Raw genomic sequence first — 26,786 nt, forward strand, 5'->3', positions numbered from 1 at the left:
ATTGCAAATTTTAAATGTGCTTTCATTTTCTTTTCAATTTATTTTTAATCTTTTGTCTCATAAAATATACCAGTGTTCAAAATGAAAGGATAATACAGTACAAAGCCCGAAACCCAGACGTTCATCATCCGGAATGATATAAAATCCAGACCTCAAAACCACCAACAATGTTTTTCTCCTAGGCTTTATGCATGTACATTTGATTCACCCCTCTGCGCATAATAAAATGTCTGGAGAGTCCCGATTCTTAATTTCATTTTGACACTAAATAAAATACCTTGTTTTTGAAGAAACAATCATTTTAGCATAAATTTGTGTAATTTGGCTCCATTGCTGCGAATCTGCTTGGCACACATCTCAAACCGAAACATTCCACATATGTACATTGTTGATCTGACGCTAGCCTGGTGAACCATTATTTATTATACTTTCCTTTCATCACCACATGTTTATCAAAACATAACAATTTGAGTAATGACTCATGTAGCGATGCCTGAACAATTTTTTTTTTATGTTAGTAATTTAATAAAGGAGTATGGTAACCTTTTATGTTGGCATTACACTTGGCGATGATTACAGATTAAAGTTAAATGCTTTAAAATGCTTAAAATGTTAATGCTTAAAAATTGTTGATGAAGAAAAATTTATCAAAATTTTCTTTTCATATGCTAAAAATAGATTTTGTTGATAATAGACCCAAAGATTACATTTAGGGCTATTTGAATTAAGAATAAAAACTAAAAAACTCTGGCGTAACAGCCCTAGTGGGCCAATGCCTGCAGTGCCCCGAAATCTGCTTTCTTGGTTGTGGGCCCCAGGTTGCGTAAGCATATGCCTGAACAAGTAGTCAGGTTGTCGCAGGATCCCCAGTGTTTAGTTCCCAAGCGAACTTGGTACTCATTTTATCGACCCAAAGGATAGAAATCAAGGGATGAAAGGCTGAGTTGACCTTGCCCAGACCGGGGATTGAACCCCGGACCTGGGGTGCTGCTGTGCGATAAGCTAGCCATTGCGCCACTGGGCCTCTGAATTAAGAATAACTGATTTGTTATTCACATAAACCCAGAACCAGCACCAGTGCTCGTATGTCTGCACCGAATCGCAGAATTTAAGACCTACAGAAACTGCATCAGGCGGTAAGATATCTAGTGCCGGCCCTCAATAAGGCTTAAGTATATGTGGGAATTTATTTATTCAGAACTATGATAAGCCTTAAGCATGTGCAAGAAATAGACATCAGTATAATAAATAACTAATACAATTCAGGCTTAATTGTCTCAGTGCACGATAGAAGCGAGATAAAATTTAATGGAACAACTTGTCATTTGTCGACAAGCTCATGATGCATTGCCAAATATGTATAGTGAAGGATAGTTAAATTTGATGATGATAGCCATGAATTTTAAAGGTTTTCAGATATCGTAAAACAAAGGTGAAATTTTCCAGTTAATGGATTTTGTAAGGAAATGTGGAGAAGTGGTAATAAATGAAGATGATATAAAATAAATTTTTCCATTGTGATGGCAATCATCAATTAATTAATGAATGGCAAAATCTGTAGTATGGTTCTAGATTCAGAAAATGCCACTACCAATAGTTAAGAAAGTGACAGAGAAGTTACTGAAAATGAGAATATTTCAGTTGAAAGTTAGTCGAAATTCTCGAAACAGCAGTTACAGGACTTCACCAATGTAACTGAACAAGAGATTATGTCTGTCTACAGAATTAAAGAGAAAGTATTAGCACAAAAAATGAAGCAACTTAAACAACTTATGTTGAAAGAAATATTTAATAAGGTTAACAAATAAATATTAAGCTTTTTTTTTTTTTTGTAAATTTTGATACCCTTTACATCATAAATACTTCATTATTTCATAAATCATGATTTCATATTTTTAATTTTATAATTTCTACATGCCATCTTACTAGATTTTAAACTGATGAGCTAATATCCGGAAAAATCCCAAATCCGGAATCGCCGAAGTCCTGAAGAGTCCAGATTTCTGACTTTGTACTGTAATAAAAGTGATATTAAATTGAACAAAGGCTGAATCTAATTATTTATCATTGTTATATGTGCAAAAATGCAGAATATGGAAATAAGGTGAATACAAGCAAATCATAAAACCAAACATGTTCAGCACTGTGCACCTATGCTGGTTAAATAAAAAGTCTGAGGTTGGTCAGAGTTGATGCAAGACAAGTGAAACATAGTTGGATGTCTCCAAAAAACTGAATATTATGTACAGCAGCATTTCTGAACCTATGGTCTTTGAAGCCTGTTCTTTTAGTGCCTTTATATCCCTCCCCAAAGGCAAAATAGGAAATTCAAATTAACTGCATATAGATGAAAATTAATTGCACTATAGATGAAAATCTCGGAGTTTAAAATTACACATGGCAATCATCTAGTACTTCTCCATAGACTGACATTTTATGAAATTTGTTACTAGGTACTCTGCCTACAGACTTCCTGTCTCAGCAATAAAACAGAAAGTTAAAGCAATATGATTGTGGTGGCACTTAGCATATATTCAACATATAGAACAGCTATGCAAGAACTGACAGACTCATCCGTCTCATTAATCTGAGTAAGATAAAGATTATCCCAACTCTAGAATTTAATTATTAAAAGCAAATATAAATTTTCTTCTAGTAACTTAATTACTTAATACCTATTTAAAATTAAATCAATTGTAATGAATTATAATTTAAAAATATAAGTGTATTAGTAGTAATATATGCTAAAATAATTTACTTTGAAAAGGTAAGAGTGAAATGGCCAGCAGAATATTCTAATTTATAAATATGTTTCCTGCTTGAAAAAAATTTGAGAAATGCTGTTCTAAAGCATAACTGCAACAATCTATAATTGTATCACAGCAAATATTATTTACTGTTGAAAATAATAGCATATACTTGAATGAGTGAGACATAGAAATCTTCAAAGACAGTGACTCCATATAGAGCAGAAGCATACTTGTTATCATTTTTGAGCTCTTACAGAATATCGGTGCTATATATATTGTTGATATGTAAGAGCATTATGTTTATCTTGCAATTAGGTTGAATTCTTATATGATAAGTAAGTCAATTTAACTGTGCAATTGGTTAAACTAACTACCAATACCAACTAACTACCAACCATTTGGTTTGGTAGTTAGTTATGCAGGCTTCAGATTGTTGGACCTGGTTTCAAATCTGAGAGAGAGCATGGATGTTTGTAATTGTTTATCTACTTCTTAATCTTATCTTCTGAGTCTAATATTAGTTGCCTCCCACCATATACATCCTGGGCAGTGTTCTTGGTTGGTAAGTTGTTGTTAAGTTGGCTGAATAAGAGATGGGTTCAACCATTCCCTATGAATACTTAATGAGCCAGTATCCAGTGATTTGAGGGGATGGGACTTTGCTTACTGTTGCACCTGACTCCCCAACTGACATCCTAACTATGACACGCATTATTTAATGCAAATGCTAATTGCCATTCCATTATATTGCAAAATGCAAGCACTAAAAACTATAAGTTTCTTTATATAGTTCATATTTAAAAAAAATATCTGATGTGTGCACCACATGACTTCTTTGTATGGAATATTAAATTATATGCATTTTTTCTTCCATTTCATTTAAACGTATTGGATTGAATTAAATCTACTCCATCAATAGCACATAAACCACAATAGAATAAATGCACTCTTTAAAAATCACTATATATTTGTTTACCATGGCGACACTCTGGCCCTAGGCTCACTTAACAGCGCTACATTTCAATAATTTTTTAACTCAGAATGCACAAAATTTATATCATCTTAAGAATTATCTAATCATTGCCACCTGTTCTATTCAAATACTGTAATAAATCTAAAACGATGTATAAAAGAAATTAAGCAAAGAACAACAACAAAAGCAAAGAAAAAAGAAAGAAAGAAAGAAACAGTTTTTCACAGATGATTCAGTATTTCTCAATCAATTAATTCAGTTCTCACTTCATGACAAGGCAAAAATACATAAAAACTCAAAATGTCTGTATTGAAAATTATGAAGTAAATCTTAAATACTTTTTTCCTTGAATAAATTCCAGAATGAATTAAGCAGGATTTAATTCGCAATAATAAAAGAAGGTGTTATCTGTGTTATTGCGAAGCGTACTTTCTCTAGATTGGCAACAAATCTACTATTCTATTGTTTCAAGTATAAACAAGCAATGGCCGACATGGCAAAAATCATTAGGCTTAGTGGCATTTAAACAACTTTTAAATTGTTGATAATTCTAAAAATATTGCATAAAGATTTACTAAAGGCATAAAAACCTTAACAAGAAGATAAGAACAGCATAATTCGATCATTTTTAAAGCAAAAAATGCACAATTTACAAACATATAAGAATAAAGAAACTTAGCTCACTGAGCCAAGTAAGACAGCGGATATATGTATACATATATTCATATACTTTTCGTGCGGCCGATTGCAACCAAAATACGAGGTGAACATCCATATGTTATAGCAGTCCTACAAGCAAAATTTCAATGCTCTGAGACTACTCGTTTTTGAGTTATGCGAGATACGTACGTATGCACAGACGCCACAAAAAATTCCCTTCAGAATTCATTTTAAATTAGTTTTACAATTTTGTGGGGGGAAAGAGTACTTTATTCTGTCCTTATGAACAGATGTCAAGCAAAAACATTGTTAAATTGCATTCGATAGCAGTGAAAATGGATATTTGCATTGAAATATGATGCCTGAAACTCATCGCTATTACAATACTTCCTTTTTACTTCTTACAAGGAAATAAAAATGGAACTATTAACATAAAATGTTATTTTGTGTTGAATGAAATGCATGCTTTTTAAAGCCTTTAATGTTTATTATAATATCTTACTTGCATTAATGTTTAGTTTCATGATTCTTTGATAAATCTTGTTAGATATGATCAAAAGCAGAATGAAGGAAAGAAAGACAGTGAATAAAGAATATCTACATCTATCAGGAAATTTTCTGCAGAATTATTTGTGCAGTCTTTTCCACAGTCATCTGCAGAATAATTAATTGTACCTTTAAATAAGTTTCACAAAAACTTGAAAAGTTTATTTAAACTGCCAGCAAGTAGGCATATTAAAAGACATTACTGAGTTTGCTCACATTTTAAAATGAAAAAGGTCATTTGCCTAGATTTTCCCAAATATTGAACAAAAATAAATTATAAAAATTTCATATTTTAAAAACAAGAAATGTGATCATTTTAAAATGCATTTTGATAATGAATGGAAACTCAGAAATGTACTTAAAATTATAATTTAAGTAATGCTTTTTTGGGGAGGGTCATCTATTGGTAGGCATTTAGTCGACTTAGGCTTGGCTACTACTAAGAAGTTGTGGTGGCCACATTATTATAGAAGCACCTAATAGGTGAGCCACTGTTACCTCCTATAAAGGAACGGACAATTACAGCCATGCCATCTTCAGGATTCGAACCCAGACCCTTCGGTATCACATTAGGCTCCCATAACCACTATACCATCTGGACAACATAATGCATAAATATAGCCTGTTATAAATGAAATAATCTCAATTGTTCAATGTAACATGAAAACTCAGTTATATACAAAAGTATTTAATGGAAAAGATTCAGTCGCTAAATATCATTTGAAAAACTTAACAAGTGAAAGCAGTGTATAAATAACGTAGATTACAATTTGAGAATAATTTACCATTATATTTATTTTACTTAAATTGATTCATCTGATGGCAGACTCATTACAGCTACCCTAAAAAGTTACTTTTCTGAAAGTTTTTCAATAATTCTCAGGATAAAATCCATTTCCCAAATAAAACAAATGAAGCTGAGAAGTTTTCTGACAAAGTGAATAAAACAGCAGTAAGTATCAAAATATTATACATTGGCTTCTAAGCAGGCCTTACATATCATTTAGTCAGCATTATGGCAGTCATTTTTTTAAAAAGTCCACATACATAAATTAATAAACCTATTTAAATAGCTTCTTTTCCAAGAAATTCATTTAGCTTAACAGAATATGTATGATCTCTTCCTTTGATATCCATCACAATATAATTTCTTTTCTATAGTATCATTTCATTCACTTAGGACTGAATATTAAAATCGTCGAACACTGGCATCTCAATACAGGTTCAAATCTTGATGAATAGGGCTGGTTATAGACTAGAATAGGTCTTTCTATTTATGCTGGTTATGTTACAGTTATTGTGGTTTTCCTCGTGTGTAATGTAAATACAAGCGAGTTTCTCTTAAAACATCATTCATGAAGGCAGTCTTTTTCTTACTCAAATAATCTTGCCTTATCTTATATGCCTTGGTGTAATCAATAATCCTATCCTATTTATAGTATCATTTTAACCTTTCGAACATTATGGGTTTCGCTCTGAAATTTCAAAGTTTTTCAGAATGTCATGAATAAATGCTATTTTCTTAATTATAATTAAAAGTAACTCTTTCACTTTGTACCTGAATTCCTTTTCTTCCAATATACATCCAATCCAAAATTGGATACATTAAAAGCTACAGAAATTTTCATTTGTAATGAATACGAAAGCCACTTTTCCATAAAGAATTTTTTGTCCTTATTGCTAAGAGGATTAATATAATTGCATATAATGTAGCTAATGTGGTTGTAATTTAATTATCAAATATGTTCATAAGTGATACATGTAATAATAATACTGAAAAAGGTCTTTCTATTTATGCATGAAATGATAAAGTAAGTTTTTAATTGCAGTTATTAGGTGTATCTTTCATTGGGCAAAAATATAATTTTTATTCAGTGTATCTATTTTAAACACTTCAAAATTTTCCCTGAGAGAGATTTGTTGATTAGAAAATTGTCATCAGCCATTACCAAGATTACACTTTTGTCGAAGTTAAATGTGGCCTGAATCATTAACCCCGAGAGACCCTCGTCATTAATTCCCCTAGAATGCAAAACCCAGAAAAAATGAAGATAGCTGATTGATGTCTAGATTGGTCATGTAATCTCCTCAGTGAGGGTTTCATGAAATTGTTAACAAAGATTGAAAATAGGAATGCACTTCTGCGCCCTTTCAGCTCATATGCACTGGAACTACTCCACATTTAAGAGCATGCTTTTAGATCATCTTCGTTAATTTTCAGTAAGAGACCAAGGAAAACAAAAGAAATTTTTCTCCTGAGTAGATAGACGAATAGGTGATTTTCTAAGTAGGTCTTGAACAACTGGTGAAAGAAGGGAAGAAATATTTCTAAGGAAAGTTTTAGATGAAAATACATTATCTATGAAGGGAAAAAAGAAGCAAATATTTGAATTTTGTAAGATGGTGGAGTGATTAATAATCTAGTCTTTGGCATTTCTGAGTTTCCCCTAATTTTCAGTCATCTAACTATCTTTTGATTTCATTTATGTTGCATAATCGAGCCTGTATTGTAATTATCAGGTAATACAAAAATAATTTATAATATTTTATTCAAGACATAAAAGTTTGAAGAAAAGCATCAATGTCGTTTCCTTTTTTTGCAAATATCCTCTGTCCCAATTCATTGTTCATAATATGAGAAACTTGTCAATAAAGTGTTTTTAATAGTATTCCCTTTGCAACAATATATTTAGCTTGTTTTCAAATTTATAGGCTTATTTTTTATTATATTTTTAAAAATATAGCAAAAGCGAAGTAATTTTCTCACGAAGAACTTACTACATATGTCTTGATTTAAAATTACTCCAGTACACTGTAAGAAAACTATAGTAAGCAATCAGTAGCTGACTGAAGCATTTTTGCTTACAGGCTCATAAACTGAGGGTCATAATACCTGTACTTAAAGGCAATTTTTGGCAGCACAGACACATTCAATTTTGGACATATTTAATTATTTTACATCTTTCTACTTATGTTCCCTTTTCTATATTGCATATTTCCCTTTTCTGCTTATGTAAACTTTTACTTCTGTTCTTTTAATTTCAGTGCAATTTACATTATTATTAGAATTTTTTCTATTGTTGTTAAACAAGTCGTAAAATGGAAAACCATATAAATTAATTTTCATTTTGAATAATACCTTAACATCAAGTGTTTAATATTTCAAGCCATAAGTTATGTAATTAAAGTTTTTTTTATATATTTTAGGTAAAAAATTCAACAATGGAAAGTTCTGATGAACCTATAATTGATATAGGGGATGATGATCTGAGTTTTTTTACAGAATCTTCTCTTTTTGAAGAGAGAGAGAAACGAGAAACTCCAGCCAGTTTTCAATTAGGCATCACAAATGAATGTATACTTTTTGCAAATGGTAGCAGAATTTGTTTTGATGATAAGTATTCAAATCCGATCGAATGGCATGAGAAAAAAGAAAGAGTAGATCATATGATTAAGAAAGTGAGACAGAAATTGGAACATCTCAAAGTAAGTTCAATAAAAAATAGAATTCAGTATGCTGGCAAACAGTTGCTAAAAATTTATTTTCAGTTATACGTGAGTTATATGTGATACTGAATGGAATGAAAAACAAATTTCAAGGAAATAATTACAGTAGTAGGCAAAAAATTTTGCACATTTGGCCATTTTGAAAAAAAAATTAAAAGTCATTAGTGAAAAGCTGTTATTCTGTAAACATTGATTATGCACACATATTTTAGAATAATATAAAATGCAAGTTAAAAATAATGCACGCTAAATTATAACATAACAACAGAAGACTAAATTTCATATTCATTGAAACAAAGGACCAAACTATTGGCACAATTTCAAATAAACTATACCATAATTAATATTTTCTGATTAATAATTAGATTTTAGTTGCATGTCCAAAGCTGTCAGGTATAGAAAACACTAATTTTTGAGTTATTTCAGATGAATTCCCTCCTTCCCGAATTCTTCAGGTATTTTTTTCTCAAATGATCCATGTTTACTTATGTACTCTGTCATCAAATATCTATATGCTACATGGGATTCAAATCATTAATTAGGATGGATAATGTTAAGTGGGAAATATTTGATAAAATAGCCATAGGGAGACAGTAGGAACCGTACGGTTCAGGTTATGGTCTTGCTGAAACTTAAATCTTGATCCAGATTTAGCTTCCTAAAGGTTATAATAAAGATATTCAAATATGCAGTTTTTTTCATTGTATTATCAATAACTTCTAAATCAGGTGTTCTCAACCGGGAGGAGAATTCTCTGTAGGTGTTTCAGGGATGGAATGCAGTCAGCCTTTTTTTTAGCTGTTAAACATTCAATTTTAGTTTACGAATATAAAAAACTACTTTTATTCAAGTTTTGGTATTTATCAACAGTTTTGATATTTTTTGTTGTGTAATTTATAGAACATATTAAAAATAATAAATGTAATAAATGCATAAATAATGAAGGTTATCATAAAGGTATTAAAATATAATATTTTTTCCATTGTATAATCAATAAATACTAGGTGTTTCCTATCATTAGCTAGCATACAGTACCATGTCATTATACTTTGCCTCTCTAATATGTATAGTGGCTTAATAGTTCTTATGCAACTCTGTCATGGGTTTCTTACAAACTAAATTTTTACCAATGCAACAAATTAAAGGAGTTTGTCTGAAAATTTGCTTTTGACCAAAGCTTGCTATATTCCTTCATATGTTCTTTTCAGGAAGCAAGGTTATTTGCCTCTGTCTTTTTTAAAAAAATTACCTATGTATGACTTTCTTTTAGCTATTCTTGATTTGCAGCCAGCTCAATGAAAAAAATCTGCTGCAGTGTTGAATCAACCTTCTTGTTTGGATCTCCTTATTACAGTTTTAATTTGGTAGAAGTTCTGGAATTTTTTTTTTTTTTTTTAATGGCTGAGATCAGAGCAAATATGTATTTGCATAACCTTTCACTTTTCTGTGGAAGTCAGTTTTAGGAAACAGCCACTTCTTTTTTTATTTTTTAAGTTATAGCTATATTCAAAACATTTAATTAATATTTTTATATCTGATTTACTATCTTTGCATTTTATAAATTTAATTTGTTTCATTTATGCAAGTGTAAGGTGAATTTTTTTTCCTGTGTAAGATTTTCTAACACATTTGCTATCCGTTTCAATTAATCGCTAAACATTTCAAGCTGAATTGTTAAATATTTCAGTATTGCTGAGAGTAAAATAACAATAACAACAACAGTGATAATAATAAAACTGTACACTCTTTATATTAGTTCATATAGTTCAGTCAAAATGAAATTATTGATTTTTTTTTTTTTTTTTTTTTTTTTTTTTGCATAAATATCATTACTGTGTCTAACTTTTTGTCCAGTCTTAATCATGTGCATGTAAAAAATTCCAATGTTCTTATGTAGTACTAAATTTTTATTCAGTATCATTTAAGAAACAACTACTATTTATTTTGTGGAAATTCATCAGAATACAAATATTTGTGTAATTCAGTTTGTGCAGATATGGTTATAAACTGTCTATATGCTTATACTTCTAATATATAATATTGTATATGTATTCTAAAAAGCCATTGTATTTGAATTTTTGAATGTCTGTTTGAAATCATTAAGTATCTGAAACATATTTATAAGTATGCCATTTTAATTGTAGACCTTTTGTTTTTAATATAGGAAAGCACTGATAATATGTCTTTAAAAGAGACATTAAAAAAAGATTATAAATGAGGAAAATTTACAACTGAAATTTTAGTTCCAAATCTGTTTATATATATTTTTTGAATTAATGCTACTACTATGCTGTTACTTTTACACAGATCTGCTTTAAATTATTATATACTTTTCTGTATTTCTTATGCTGTTAAAATGATCTTTTAGGGCATAAGAAAGCAACTGAAGAAAACTAAACCTCTTCTTCATAAGAATTATGTTGGGCAGGATTTGTATGATCGTAATTATCAGCAGCCTTGTATTTGTGATCCTGAGGATTCAGTTCAGTTAAGGTAATATTGATTAAAATTTTTTGATAATCTTTTGTAATTATTCATTTTTTAATTTTAAAAAAAAGTAAAGGGAAATATAAAAAATATACAAATAAATCCTATCTATGATAATAAACAATGAAAAAAAATATTAGCCTCAAATCTACAGAAATGACACAAGGTGCAAAACTATGGGGCTTACTGATAAGAAAAGGGTCATTTATGTACGTACTGTATTTATTTTACTACTATAATTATTTCCAAATCATCTGCAATTGCTTATGCTTTATAATTGGTACTTTTTGTAATTTGGAAAGTAAAGAAATTTTTAAACTAGGAAAGAATGAATTCAATATTTAAATACAGTACAAAGTCCAAGATCTGGACTTGTCGGGACTTCAGTGATTCCGGATTTGGGATTTTTCTGGGTATTAGATAACCAGTTTAAAGCTTGTAAGATGTCATGTAGAAATTATAAAATAATGAAGCATTTATGATCTAAAGCAGGGATGGGCAAACTACGACTTGCCGGAAGATTTTAACCGGCCCACGGATAGAATTTTAATTTGCCTGTCTGAGGTAAATTAAAAAAATTATATATTTTATATCTCCTTTTCTATGTTTAAATATTATTATTTTCTTGTTTTTTTTTTTTTTTTTTTTTTTTTTTTTTTCAAATCTTTTTACTTTCTCAATTTTTGTTCTACAAAACATAAATTGACAGAAATAGCATGCACTGGCAGCTTTCAATCGGTAAAGTGTTAAAAACGGAAGTTTTTTAGTCATAGCTGTGGATTGGCACCAACAAGCATTATCAAGCTATTCCCGCTTTTTTTGGTAAATTCCTCCACTGGCATCTTTAGCCTTGCCGCAGGATGTAATAACAACAAAGAAATTTGTTGGTAAATTATTGCTGGAAAATCTCTCTTCCAGTGATAGTATTAAGGAATCCAGATAAGGGATAATAAAATAGCTTTTCAGAATTCATCGATTGTAGATGCTGGAGGATTTGAGTAATTTTTTTGCAGTTTTACAATTCTCGGTGTGTGCAATTCAGTGCCAATGCTCTCTGCCATAGAACTTTCGACAGATAGAATTTCCTGGCATAAAACATCTGTTGCTCTACGATGTTCTTTTACAAGCATTAAAATTCTGCTTATATTGTTTACACATTCTAACATATTTAAATTTTTGGACTGTAAAATATAAGCCACAGGTTTTAGCAGAGCCAAATATTTTACAATTAGTCCAACGTGCATCATAAATTCAGATTTTGTCGCAGCTCAATGTAATTAGAAAGCAGTTTTCCTGGTAGATGCTTTCCAATCCCTATATTATGTTTATAAAATCCTCCGTACACTAATACTTCTATATTTCTGAGGCCAGCATGTGTCACATAAGTTTGGAATATTTACTATATATCTTCTTCGTAGAATAAATTCACGAAAAAAAATTATCAAATCCTTTATAGTAGCAATAATATTTCTGATGTCCAATATGCAGTTCAAATCGTTCACAACTAAATTTAGTTTGTGACTGGCACATTAGAAAAGCAAGGCTTAATTGAAATAAAAAAAAAAAAAAGTTGCATTCATTTAGAGGGTGAAAGTGCACCTCCCTGCATCCCCCTGTCTATGCTCATGTCTACATGAGATTGATGACGAAAGATGTTCTGCTAAATTTTATCTTGCTTCTATCATGCACTGAGACAATTAAGTTGGATTGTACAGTCAAAAGTCGTTAATCCGGACTCGTCGGGACTTCGGTGATTCCGGATTATCGATTTTTCCGGATTATAGATCATCAGTTTAAATCTCGTAAGATGGCATGCAGAAATTCTAAAATTAAAAATATGAAACCGTAATTTATGAAATAAAGAACAATTATGATCTAAAGGGTATCAAAATTTGCAAAAAGAAAAAGCTTAATATTTATTTGTTTACTTTATTAAACATTTCTTTCAATGTAAGTTGTTTAAGTTTTGCTTCGTTTCATGTGATAATACTTTCTCTTTAATTCTATTAAACAGACATAATTTCTTGTTCAGTTACAAAGTTCCGCCGTTCAAGTCCTATAATTGCTGTGTCAAGAACACCGACTAATTTGTCAATCGAAATTTTTTTGTTTTCAATAACCTCTGTCACTTTTCTTCACTATCGGAAGCGAATTATAATGACGAGGAACTTGTTTTAAATCATATCAGAGACGGAGCATATCGAGATGAAATACTACATTTGGTAAGGAATTCTAAGCCAAATAAAATAAAAACATCTGCGCTGAAGATAAGGATAGTGCTGACAAATCAACTTCCAATTCATTAGGCGCCCGCCGCCGAGCAGCGTGAAATTGATAAACAGATTTCGGATTTCAAAACATACTTTCGCTTTAGATCCTTTACATATTAACAAATATATATTGGAAATTCTATTTGATATAATCGAAAGTTTAAGCTTACTTTTATAAAATTGCTCTTACAGTCTGAAAAAAATAATAAGCCGGATGCAATTCGAAAATTAAAGAACAACGCAATCATCAACATTAACTGAAATAGATAATTAGATAATTTTAGCTTATACGTCCATTATACATAAAATGCGCACGCGAAAACATATTCTGCACTTGCGCACACTCATATCCGCAGTCGTAAAAGGTCTTAAGCGCACGCGTGAACGCCTCTGCGCATGTGTCAACGTGGCGCATGCGCAGAAAGTTTTTAGTTTTGATGTCCGGATTATAGATCATTCCGAATTATGGGTGTCCGAATTAACGACTTTTGACTGTATTAGTTTAGCTATTTAGCATACTTACATCTCTTGTACATGCTTAAGGCTTATTTGAATCCTGAAAAAATAAATTCTCACATATACTTAAGGCTTATCGAGGACCAGCGCTAGATATCTTTCCCCTAATGCATTCTCTGTGGCTCCTAAATCCTACTACGAAGCACCTACAAGTGTGTTTTGTTAATTTGGAAGTCAAACAACAGAAATCAGTGTTATATTTGCATATTTTCACAGAACTAGTTTTGATGGTTTTACCGAACCAGCATCTTCAGCTGCCAAAGAGCAAATGAACAAGATAAGATATAGTGATAAGTTAAGATAAGAATGGCTAGACAGAGTTAAGCTGCTGGCACCATCTATTGATGAAACAAGAAAACTAAAACAAAAAATAAATAATAAATAAATAAAAGTTGTTACCTAACCAATATTATTGATTTTTCCTTCTTCATAACTAGTGAAAGAAGCTTTGGTCATGTCAATAATTTACTACAGAAAATAAATTAATATGTCAACTGTATAGCCAGAACATTAATTAAAATTGAACTTTTATGCAATTAGAATCTGCGATTTTGTTTTTTAAAACTTGTTTATATTTGTAAAATTAATAATAAAAAAAAAAATCTGAAGGCCTTCAGATTTTACATTATGCCCAAAGGGGCTTTTTTTTAAATGCTTTGTGTGTTACTTTTATTTGTTATATATCGTGTTCTTCGCACTTAAACCATAAAATTCAGTTCAACAGCAATATCACAAAGCAATTTTAAAATGAGCATATCTTTAGAATTTCTGATACACAGTCTCACGCGCTGGAGATAAAAGTGCCTTTTTTTTCATACAGTATTGCCATTACTCACTTTTAAATCATTGAGTTTGTTAATCAAAAATTCGTTAAAAGAGTAAAAAAAAAAATCCAAATTTGGGCTTCCAGATTCCTTAGTTCGACCAATATAAATTAAACCACACTGGCAAGGAATCCTGTAAATACCCCAGGAATTTATATTCAGAGTGGGGTCCTTAAGTATGGAACTCGGAATTTTACATAATGTATGTTCCTAATGTTTACCTAAATCGTGTTCTGCTTGTATTTGTACTTTTATATCTCAGCTTTCAATTAATGAAGATGATGGAATGAATTGCATAATACATGTTTACATTTGTATAAAATATTTAATGTAATTTTTTAATGCCTTTGAATAAAATCTTTAAAAATATTATACAATCAAAAGTCGTTAATTTGGACACCCATAATCCGGACCCCAAAGCTACAAACTTTCTGCGCATGTGCGGCATTGACGCATGTGCGTAAGACCTTCACGGCTGCGAATATGCGTGTGCGCATGCACAAAATATGTTTACAAATGCGCGTTTAATGTATAATGGATGGTATAAGCTAAGCTAAAATTATCTAATTCAGTTAATGTTGCAGATTGCGTTGTTCCTTAATCTTCGAATTGGATCCGTCTTATTATTTTTTGCAGACTGTTAGAGCAATTTTATAAAAGTAAGCTTGAACTTTCGATTATGTCAAATAGAATTTCTGATATATATTTACTAATATGTAAAGGATCTACAAAGCGAAAGTATGTTTTGAAGTCCATTTAACAAAAAGTGGAATTGCTGCAAAAAATGGATAAAGGATAATGGATTTGTTTATCTAACTATTCCGAAATCTGTTTATCAATTTCACTCTGCTCTGCGTGTGGGGGGGGGGACGTCGCGGTGCGCAATGAACTGGAAGTTGATCTGTCAGCACTATGCTTATCTTCAGGCAGATGTTTTTATTTTATTTGGCTTATAATTCCTTACTAAATGTAGTATTTCATCTTGATGTACTCCGTCTTTGATATGATTTAACTCAAATTCCTCGTCATTATAATTCGCTTCCGATAGCTCTTCGAAAACGAAAGAATTTCGATTGACAAATTAGTCGGTATTCTCAACACGGCAATTATAGGACTTGAACAGCGGAACTTTGTAACTGAACAAGAAATTATGTCTGTTTATAGAATTAAAGAGAAAGTATTATCACATAAAAAACGGAGCAACTTAAACAACTTACATTGAAAGAAATGTTTAATAAAGTAAACAAATAAATATTAAGCTTTTTTTTTTTTTGTAAATTTTGATACCCTTTAGATCATAATTGTTCTTTATTTCATAAATTACGGTTTCATATTTTTAATTTTATAATTTCTGCATGCCATCTTACCAGATTTAAACTGATGAATCGATAATCCGGAATCGCCGAAGTCCCGACGAGTCCGTATTAATGACTTTTGACTGTACTACTTTGTTTTTTGGATTAATTAAGATGTAAGTTATTCAATAGGAATTTATACTTTTATTAATTTTTATAAATTCAAAAAGTATTTAAATTTAAAAATTCTTCATTTTGACTAAATTAATATTTTGAATTACTTTGGTTGTTGAAATTTTTGCTTTTGAATTTGATAACTCTTTATGTACACTTTTGTTTCATAATAGTAAAAATTTTTGAATTGAATTTGTGTGCTTTAAGTGCAGTTTATGTTATAATTTCTCTTTTGATTAAAAAGACAACAAATAAAAGATGAACGTCGTTTGAGACGAGAAGATCTTAAGCGGGAAAGGCAACTTAGGAAAGAAGAACATATGAAAAAGATGGAGAGAAAAATGCGCAGAAAAACTAAATTTGAAAACATGACTTGTAATGCTGAAAAGATGAACTGTTTCACACAAGATAATAATCACTGGAAAACTCCTCCTTTGTGGACTGGTAATAATTTTGTTTTAAATCAATTGTTATTATTTCTGCTTAATATTTTTACATTATTAGGACTATTTATGGAATGTTCAACTTAAAAGTGAACTGCACATTTAATTATGCATCATTTACTCATATTTTGTGTGTAATGTTTTTCTGTTGTGTCGTTCAGAAAGTTGTGCAGTTTTACAAACTGAAGTGGGTTTCCTTCTAATTATTTTGTTACTACTTGTAAGGAGTGATCTTGATTGAAGCAGATGTTTAAATGCTCAGGGTTTGTACGGTCCTTAAGAGTCCTTAAAAGTCCTTAATTTTGGCCCAAATAGCCAGAAGGTCCTTAATTTTAATCATCTGATATTTCTGTCTGTTTTTACAACTGCCATTTTGAGTGTGAATTAGCATTTTGGAGGAATATTTTTTGGCGATTCACTGACATATATGGTTATCTTTTGAATGGGTTCATGAGTTATAATTTGTGTCTATTTCTAATATAAATGATGGGATACTTGAGTTTCTAAGCAAGAAGTGAAACATAAGTGTTTTGAAATTCATTTTTTTCTAATAAAGAGCTCTTAAACAACTTTTTGTTTTTTGGGATGTGAGTTCTTTATTAAACAATTCTAAATCTGGCGACGTATCAACATGTTGGTGATTTTAAGATCAATTTCTATGGAAAATTTTTAATTCCGAGATCTGGGAATTTTTCGATGATTTTGTTAAAACATTGCAACTTTGATAAATTTCATTAAAATAATGGTAATGTATTGAAATTATATTTAAAAAGTAATATTAAAATAAAACATTTTTATTATTTGCTGTCATATTATAAAGTTTCATTTTGGCAACTTATACAGTATTTTGAATCTGAAAAATAAACAATGTATAGTGCTATAAAGCAAAATTTATGAAACAGCTCTTAGCAAAAGCAAAATAAATTATCTATGTAATTAATTAAAATGTCTTTTTTTTAATTTTTTCATAGTAAGAGTTTTTCCCATATACGAGTAATTAATTGTCTTAGAATATTCAAAATTCTCAGAATATGAATCAGTTTTCTCTATAAAATTAATTTTATACTTTCCCCCCCTTTTTTTTTTCCAAATTATTTCTGGCTTTTTGCTGTTACAGAATTGGCAGGGTTAATTTTTCTTTAGGATTTTAGACATTGCAGCTGGGAAAGTTTAAAAGAATTTGAAGGCAAAATTTATAGACCCACGATTCTAGAAGGTTCGAGAAATATGTGACAAAATTTAAAATATCCCCATGGTATCAACACATAATGAATATATTTTACAGAAAGTTTGCGATGAATTTCTACTTTTTGGAGAATGTCTGGAAGAACAATTAAAACATAATATTTGAATGTTTTACTTCTGATACTAGAAGTCTTTTTCTTAACATGTTTATCTTCTCTTTATTTTCTCTACTTTTCACTAGACACAAGCATGGAAAATATCAAAAATGCTTCTGATCTTATCACATGGAAAGGCATTATAGAAATTAATTTTTTTTTATTAATAAAGAAATTGAAAACTGACAATTTAAAAGATTCATCTAATATGTCATAATGCATCATAAACAGAGCTGGCACTAGGCATTTCCCCACCTGATGCAATATCCTTGGATCCTAAATTTTGCTGCCTAGTGTCTTTCTAAATTCTGCTTCCAGTGTCTGCTCTAAATTCTAAAAGTTTTGCCATTTTTAGATTTTGTCGTTCGGTTCTAATAATTCACTAAATTCTAAAAATTCTGCCACACCAGCTCTGTAACTGGCCTGCTTTACCATATACTATATTTCATATTTCTTCTGAATGTTCATATTACTAAAGAAATATAATTAGCCACTTTTTCTATGCATTCTAAATGCATTCAGTGTTTTTTAGAATGACAGAAATCCTTAATTAAATTCTAAAATAAAAAGGAAACATGTTGAAGAAAGAAACTGAATGCATAAAGAAAATTATTCTTCAAAGAAATGTGCAGTTATTATTATGTAAATTACCCAATTATTTATAATTTCAGTCTTTACTATAATTTCCCATTTCTATCTCCCCATATGATAGAGTTACTGAGCCAGATTAAATTAAAATTAATTTGTATAATATTTGACCACTAGTCCACATTTTTAGTTAAAATTTGGCTGTTTTTGTTTGATTATGTCACCATGAGCTGTAATTGATTTTGTTAGCATCAGAACATGTCTTTATGTTCTAAGTTCTTTTTAAATAAGAGGCTTATTTAAACCTTTGTCTGATATTGTAGTTACTTTCAGACATAGCAATAATTTGCTTCGCATATGTCAGGGGGGTTTGGACTATTTAACTTTTATTAGATCAAGTAAACCCCCGTATGTACATTGTGGAGAGGTTGACAAGTTAGGAGATAAACCACGCAGAAACTAGTGAGAGCACTGGTATGCATATTGAGACAAATCTTTAATTGGTAGAAAAGATGCTTAAAGAGAAGGAAATCAGTGAGAGCATTGGTATGCATATTGAGACAAATCTTTAATTGGTAGAAAAGATGCTTAAAGAGAAGGAAATCGATATAAAGTAGCCAAAATGTTTGGGAAGGCTTTAAATGACGAATAAATATTTTATTGAGTGTTGTTGTTACAAAACATAAATGTTTTGTAATTATAGCACTTTAGTTGTTCCATAAGAATTTTATTCATTTTAGATAGGTGTTTTTTTTCCATAAAGCATGATTTCACCAAATTAGATACATATGTGGCCAAAACTATCAAATATAGAGCTCTAAAAACCTGCACCTATATTACAGCTTCTAAAAATTTTGCAAAAAATTGTTATTTGGTATGCTATGCCAAGGAAATGAATTTATGGGTTCCTATTCTTTGATGCAGTCATGAATGCTGAGACTACCCAGGTATTGTTTGGGAGTTTACTACATTAATGTAGGAGAATAAATATTACTTCTGATTGTAGCAAATTGCTGATGCTATTCAACACATGCTTATGTTATGAAAATTTTAGAGGAATTTTATAATCATAGTATCTTAATTGAAGAATGTCAAGACCAGTATCTCTTGTTTCTGTCTATCTATACTTTCTATAGAGATGCTTAAAAACAAATTATATTTATAAATAATAAGAACACTTCTTTGCATGACTAAGAACACTTGTAAATGAAGATCATTTCCTTGCATGACTTGAAAATGAAGATCACTGCTTCAGAGTATAGATAGCAAAAAGCTACATAATGTTGACAGGAATGTAGGGAAATATGTAGATAAATGCATTTTACTAGAGCAGGAGCTCTCAATGGGTTATGGAGATCTCCCGGGGGGATTTCATAACTCCAGGGAAGAATGTGGTCAGCTTTTTGTTTATCTGTTAAGAATTCAGTTTTAGTTTATGAATATAAAAAACTACTTTAGTTTGTTATTTATCAACATTTTTAGTTATTGTTATTTATCAACATTTCTTATACTTTTTCTTATTTAATTTATAAATCACATAAAAAATAATCTATATTTAAATAAATGTAAGTGTATTTTTTGAATGTTGCATGGAGGGGAAAAAAGGTTGAGAACCACTGTATTAGATAGAAAATGTTTCTATATATAGGCAAAGTATGTCTTATAAATATGGGCACTTACTATTTATTCTAAAGCTATGTTTTTAAACTGAATACCATGTATAAGATTACAAAAGCTTTTATAGTTTTAAATCTTATAGTTTATAGTATTTCCTAAATCTTTTGCTTATAGTGTCTGGAATCAATATTTTTAGAGAATTCTTTCTCTAAAATAATGTTTTACAATGCATTGTTGCTTTAAAAATTCATTGTGTTATATAGTTTTTAAAAATTAAAAACCAATAGCTTTTAATGGTAGAAAGTGGTTGATAATTATTATACTGCTTGATATTAATATTCTTAAATAAAAGGAAGGAATTCATTACAATATGTACTGTAATTTCAAGAAGTTTAATGCATATAAAAATTATATATTCATATATCACATAAAACATATGATCATTTAACTTTTTAAATTAATTTTACCTATTAATCATTTGAACAAAATTGCTTTTATGTAAATTCTTATTTCAAAATATGCTTCTTTCTAGAGGGTCCATTTTGCTTCTGCCAGAATGCAAATAATAACACTTTTTGGTGTTTAAGGACAATAAATGAAAGTCACAATTTCCTATATTGTGAGTTTGTCACTGGATTCATCACATTTTATGATCTACGTACCGATCCATATCAGGTAAGGATCGTTTGCAATAATATGTGTATTTGGAAAAGAAAAAACTATATAATGTTGTATAAATAAAAAGCTTTATAGAATCGAAATTTTTTTTGTAATTGTATATCTTGAAGAGGTATTCAGTTTGATTTTATATAAAAATATATATTTGTACATAAAACATATTTTTTTAATAAAATTTATTTTGTTCTAAGTTAGTTTAAATGAATGCACAGTGTTATTTCATATCTAGTAACATAATTGATAATAGGTGTGCAGAGGTAGAAGATTAAAGAATCTGATACGGATTGTATTTTCATACTATCATTCTCAGTGAATGTTTTATCTTTTGTGAAAGTATTGTAAAATTGTCATTTAACTTCCCTCTACAATGAAACCTTTCGTGGTGGCCACTTTCTGAAAATAATCACCCCTGGAAGTATTCGCTATTAAGAACATAAAAAAAAAATATGCACTAAGCATCACAGATATTCATTTAGACGACTACTTCCACAGTATAGGTGACCAAAATTATCTGAAATCACAAATGATCTTAGGTAATAAATGTATATAAATTATACATTATATATGAATTAATATTTCCAACAGTTCACTGTTGATTTAGGTCAGTTAATTTTATTTAGATCTTTAATTGAATGCAAATATGTTATACAGTTTCAAAATAAAGAAGTCACATTATTTTATATTATTTTATGTTGCAGGATTTTTATTGTTTTAAAATTATTGACTAACATGTGCAAAAAAAAAAAAAAAAAAAACTAGCAGATTGCTGTAGCAGGGTTGGTCGCCAAATTTTCCCCAAAAAATCGCCAAGTTACCATAATCCAAAGATTAACCGTCATTTTATATACTTGTAGGAAAATGTTTGAATGTTTTGAATTTGGAAAATGCTAATTATCATAAAATTAAAAAATAAAAATTGTGAATTTTTCAAAATTTAGTTTATTGCATGCATTCGCTCTTATTAGTTTTTTTGTCATACATGTTGTTGGCAGATGCGGAATGCTGTTTATGAACTGGATTATGGAACTTTGGAAATCTTAAGAATGCAACTAAATAAACTAAGAAGCTGCAAAGGAGCCAAAGAATGTACCATGCGTTTCAGATATGAAGGTATGTTTGAATTGCGAGAAATATAAATTATACATTGTATATGAATTAATATTTATGATTATGAATTATAGGATGGCCTATAATGTAGTAACCAAATTTAATTAAGAACAGAAAGATGGTGAATGCTTGTAGTGTGATTGTGAAATAACAATATAATGACATTTACAATAGTGTATAATACAGATATAATGAACCCTGAAATTGAGGCTCTCCTGGTGCTTGGATGTGCTATTTCAAGAGATGTAGGAATGTTTCCATGGCACATCTCCATGTACCTTGTTGGGAGAGTGTGTAATTATAACTATACTTGTGCCATCCTGTTGAAATTATATTCAACTATCTTTCTCACAGTTCTGCCAGTCTTCATTATTCCTGCTTTTCTGTCAGTCTCAACTCTTTTTACAAAAACAGAAAATGCAAATAATAGTGCATGAAAAAAATTTTGAAATAAAAAAGTCTGAAAAATTTTAAAAATGAAGAATAATTATAATATATTACAGAAATTGCATCAGATAACAAGTAAATTTAATTATTTGGTACAATTTATACCAAAAGATATGACACATTATTTTCTTCTTTATTCACTTCCTTTCTTCCTATAGAAGGTTCTAAGCATGAGACAGAATTTTTCAAAATATTTTTTATATTAGCTTTAGGATTAAATTCTCTTAAACTGTTTGCACTTAAGGAGATTACCACTAAGTTTGAAATATTTTGTTCAGTCGAAGATATTTTTGTATCTTCAATCTTTTAATGAAAAACTAAACAGCAGAACTTTGACTATCACCTAATTAAGATACAATAACATGCTGAACAAATATTAATTTATAAGTCAAACAACAAAAACTTCTTTGTTGTTTCAATTCTAAATTAATATTTGTTCGGTGTGTTATTGTATCTTAAGTATAAAAGCCTCAAACAAGCTTTTTTTTGTGCTTTCTTTTTTTCCATGTGGTTTTCATCATCTTGCGATTGTGTGTGTTTCAGAGCCGCAAATGGCTTATTTTTCGCTTCCTTTTCTGTGAAAATTTGAAAATATAATGCTGATTTTTGTTGTTTGACTTCTTAGGTGATATTAATCAGTGTGATGCCTAAAAAATAAGTTTATTGAAAACAAGCAGTATTTTCAAATACCTGTTTAAATTTGGATGATTATGAGAAAATATGATGAAGACATGCTTTTCTTAGAATAAATAAACATAGAAACAGAAAGAAAAAGGGACTCACAAATTGAAAACGGAATTAACTAGGAGCTTGTGCAGCCATCTGCAACTCACCACTATCATAACTTGTAAAGCTATGATCAGTGGCGTAGCTAGGATTCCAGCGCCCGGGGACAACTGAAGAATTTGCACCCTTTCTGTGTGCCAAGAATGGGAAATGTTTTTATTAAAAGCTTTCGTAGCTTCAACTGGGCGCCGCCTGGTTGCTGCACCCGGGGACAGATATTCCCCCTCGCCCCACCCTAACTACGCCACTGGCTATGATAATGGTGCTGTCACTACTTGTAAAGCTTTTTCATCAAATTTTGGGACATAAAACAGTGTGATCAGAAGATGTAAACTTGAATAACATACTTAAATAAATTATTGTATGCATAATGCTTTCCTAAAATTTATATAGGTCTTTCTTTTTGGCAAGCTATTAAGACTGTAAAATATGTTGAATTTAAATATATTTTTTATTATAATCAGTGTTCAAAAATCAGTTTATTCAGATAATAATTTTAATTAATAATTGATTAAAGTTGCATTCTGATTATCAGCCCACCAGCGGCCGAGCAGTAAAGATGCTGAACACTGGTAGTTCAGTCCGAAGTTCGAATCCCGCGAACGGGCTGGCTGCATGGGCATTTTCGTGGTTTTCCCCATGTGTAACGTGTATATGAGCCAGTTTCCCTTAGAAAGTCCTCCACGAAGGCATCCCTCCCTTTAGGCAGATAGCCCTCGTGTGCTTTGCCGTAATTGAATAATCCAATCCAATCCATTCTGATTATCACAAACTTTAAATTTTGTGAATTACTACTATCATACCACAAACTGAAAATTAGATTACTTGATGTTGCATACTTATTGTACTATATGTGATATGAATAATCATTTTGGAGATTCAAATATATGCTATTCCAGTATTAATTTATCTTTCAGGTCCTCGGCATCAGCAAAGGCAAAGATCTGCAGCAAGTTCAAGGACTCGATCTATCAGGTAAAGATGAACAATGAATTATTTGTGATATTTTTAATATCTCTATACATGTTGACATTTTATGAGAAGTAGAACAATTATATTATTTTTAAAAGCATACTCTTTGCATATTTTTGAAGATTTTTGAGAATAACTTTATTAATATGTTTCATTGCAATGCATAACAATCAAAACAGATTGCCCAACTAAATTTTCTGGAGTGACTGATGATTCCACTTTAAAGAATTTTGCTAAATTAGAGCTGCACAACTTATAAGAATTCTTATTATTGTAAGGAAATAGACTAAAAGTCAAAAGCAAATTTTGACCATTATATGACAAAATGCTGTGAATGGGTTAAGTTAAAGCTTAAAAAACACCACTAGTCATAGAATAAACTTTAGGAAGTCATCTGTGTTTTTTTTTCATCATTTTTGTTTTAAAAGGGGGGTGCAGAGTTTGCTTTATAACCTTTCAAATTTTCAAATCTTTACATTGGATATTTTTGGATGTTAGAATTTTAACCCATTCAAGACTAGCATCACATATATGCAACACAATGATTCCACTTCTACCAGTCCAGCATCCCGTACACGCGACACAGCGATTCTGCTCCTACCAGCCCAGCATAGCGTATACGTGACATTAAAACAGAACAATTTATTTGAATTTTTAAAAGCCAGTAGGTGGAGCTAACTGGTAACTGTTTTCACGTGAGTTGATTTATACGGCATTTGACCTTCATGTACTGGCATTAGTTTCTGTTTTGTGCTTCTGGTTTTGATAGATTTATTGAAATAAACAAACTGGGAATCATGACTCTTTATAAGTGCGCCTGTGAATTAAAGGGGCACAGGAATTTTTTTTTTATTTTGTTAGGATTTTCTTCTTTTCCTTCTTTTTTTTTTAAATTTATTTTAAAACTTAACATAAGTTTTCATGGTTAATTAAAAAGTAACATTACAGCATTATTACAAAAGGGGAAAGACTATCAGCTTTTTTGGCTTGTAATGCATCTTACTCGCTCGCATTTGGAAATTTTATGAAAAGCTCTTCTGTCATGGTTTTCATAGTTTTTCCTCATGTGCAATATGAATTGTTTAGTAAAATCTTGCATGAACCCTCTTCCCTATGGTTAGATGTCCTAAACTGCTATGGTTAAATTAATCTACACAATACACCGTATTCTTTTCCTTACAGAAAAAATCAAAGTGTAAACTGATACAAGATGGCAGACTCATGTGTCTCGAATTCTTAATTTACTGATATATAAAGATGTAAAAATTTAATAAGTAGATGCAGTGACACCTCAGACTCTTTTGGAAGAATTTCTGAGAATTTAAATAAACATTGCTATTGTTAATTACAACATTATTATCCAAGATTCTTTCCTACATTTTGCAGAAATGTATGATATGTTACTTGATAGAATCAGTTCCTTAATTTACCGTGATAATATGTTGAAAGTATTGACGCTTAACTCAGAATCATGATTATAATACTGAGGGCAGTAAAAAACACTCAGGAAAATGGGTTAACTCGCATCGTAATTAACTGAAGATGGATATTAACAATTTATCTCTATTTTCAGCAATTTAATCTGTAGAATAAGTTCATTTGGTTATGTAAATTAAATCAATTGTAGAGACATAAGGTATTTTTTGGAAGCGGGCAAGATGAAAAATTAGCAACTGCCTTCGCCGGGTATCGAACCACGGACTTCTGGAATACCAGCCCAGCGTGCAGACCACCACACCACGAAGGCTCACTAGGAAGGTGGGAGAAATACCTTATATACTCCCCCTTTTAAAGGGCGACCGGGGTTTTTAGGGGACCCAGTTGCCAATTCCTGGGTGTGGAGAATCATCATCCAACACTCTTTCAGTTCGGACACCACTGTAGAGACATTAGATATTTCTTGGAAGCAGACAAGATGAAAAATTAGCAACTACCTTCGTCAGGAATCGAACCACAGACTTCTGGAATGCCGGCCCAGTGTGCAGACTACCACACCACGAAGGCTCACTAGGAAGGCGGGAGAAATACCTTATATAATATTTAAAACAAAAAGAACTTAACGTTAATAACTGGAAAAATAAACATCATTAGGCAGGAAGAAGCTTTAAATAGCATTGAACAATCATTTCTGTGTCTTTTCTTTTCTATATTTCTGTCAGTTTATGTGGCGGCAAGTAAATGAAAAAAAAAAAAAAAAAATTGACATTTCAAAAAAAAAAAATAGCCTATTTAATATAGATTTATACAATTTAGTGATATATAAAAGCTGTAAAAATTTAATAAGTAATAATAATTTATATTAATAGTAGTATTAATAGTATATTTAATAAGTATTTAATAATTAGTAATAAATAGTGTATTTAATTAGTATAATAAGTAATTAATCAACCAATGGAAACTACAAGTGCAGAAAGAAACTTAATTAGAAATAACAGTATTCTTAACAGGAGTATCTGGCATTATAAATTTTTTTTACAACACTAAATTAATTCAGGTTTGCTTATTTATTGAGTTCTTATAATATGAAGAACTGCTTCTATCTGTTTAGTCTGCTTCTTCTGTTTAGTACAGTCAAAAGTCGTTAATTCGGACACCCATAATCCGGACCTTAAAGCTAAAAACTTTCTGCGCATGCGCCGCGTCGGCACATGCGCACAGGCGTTTCACGCATGCGCGTAAGACCTTGACTACTGCGCATATGCGTGTGCGCAAGTGCAGAATACGTTTTTGCCTGCACGTTTAATGTATAACGGATGGTGTAAGCTAAAATTATCTAATTATCTATTTCAGTTAATGTTAATGATTG

General features: G+C 30.4%; 1 protein-coding gene across 1 annotated transcript in view; it reads left to right on the forward strand.

Annotated features, from left to right (window-relative positions):
- The window catches only part of Sulf1 (Extracellular sulfatase Sulf1), a 178,576-nt gene that overhangs the window by 141,947 nt on the left and 9,843 nt on the right, over positions 1-26,786 (forward strand). Inside the window, exons 14-19 of the mRNA XM_085811969.1 lie at positions 8,137-8,415; positions 10,805-10,929; positions 16,247-16,446; positions 20,523-20,665; positions 21,661-21,778; positions 23,926-23,983. Of these exons, the coding sequence (XP_085668095.1) occupies positions 8,137-8,415; positions 10,805-10,929; positions 16,247-16,446; positions 20,523-20,665; positions 21,661-21,778; positions 23,926-23,983 (923 nt within the window). The remainder of the gene's footprint in view (positions 1-8,136; positions 8,416-10,804; positions 10,930-16,246; positions 16,447-20,522; positions 20,666-21,660; positions 21,779-23,925; positions 23,984-26,786) is intronic.

The sequence above is a fragment of the Stegodyphus dumicola genome, chromosome 2 (assembly GCF_044657685.1).
Source record: "Stegodyphus dumicola isolate Sdum_Otavi_A_Nest chromosome 2, ASM4465768v1".
NCBI classification, from domain to species: domain Eukaryota; kingdom Metazoa; phylum Arthropoda; class Arachnida; order Araneae; family Eresidae; genus Stegodyphus; species Stegodyphus dumicola.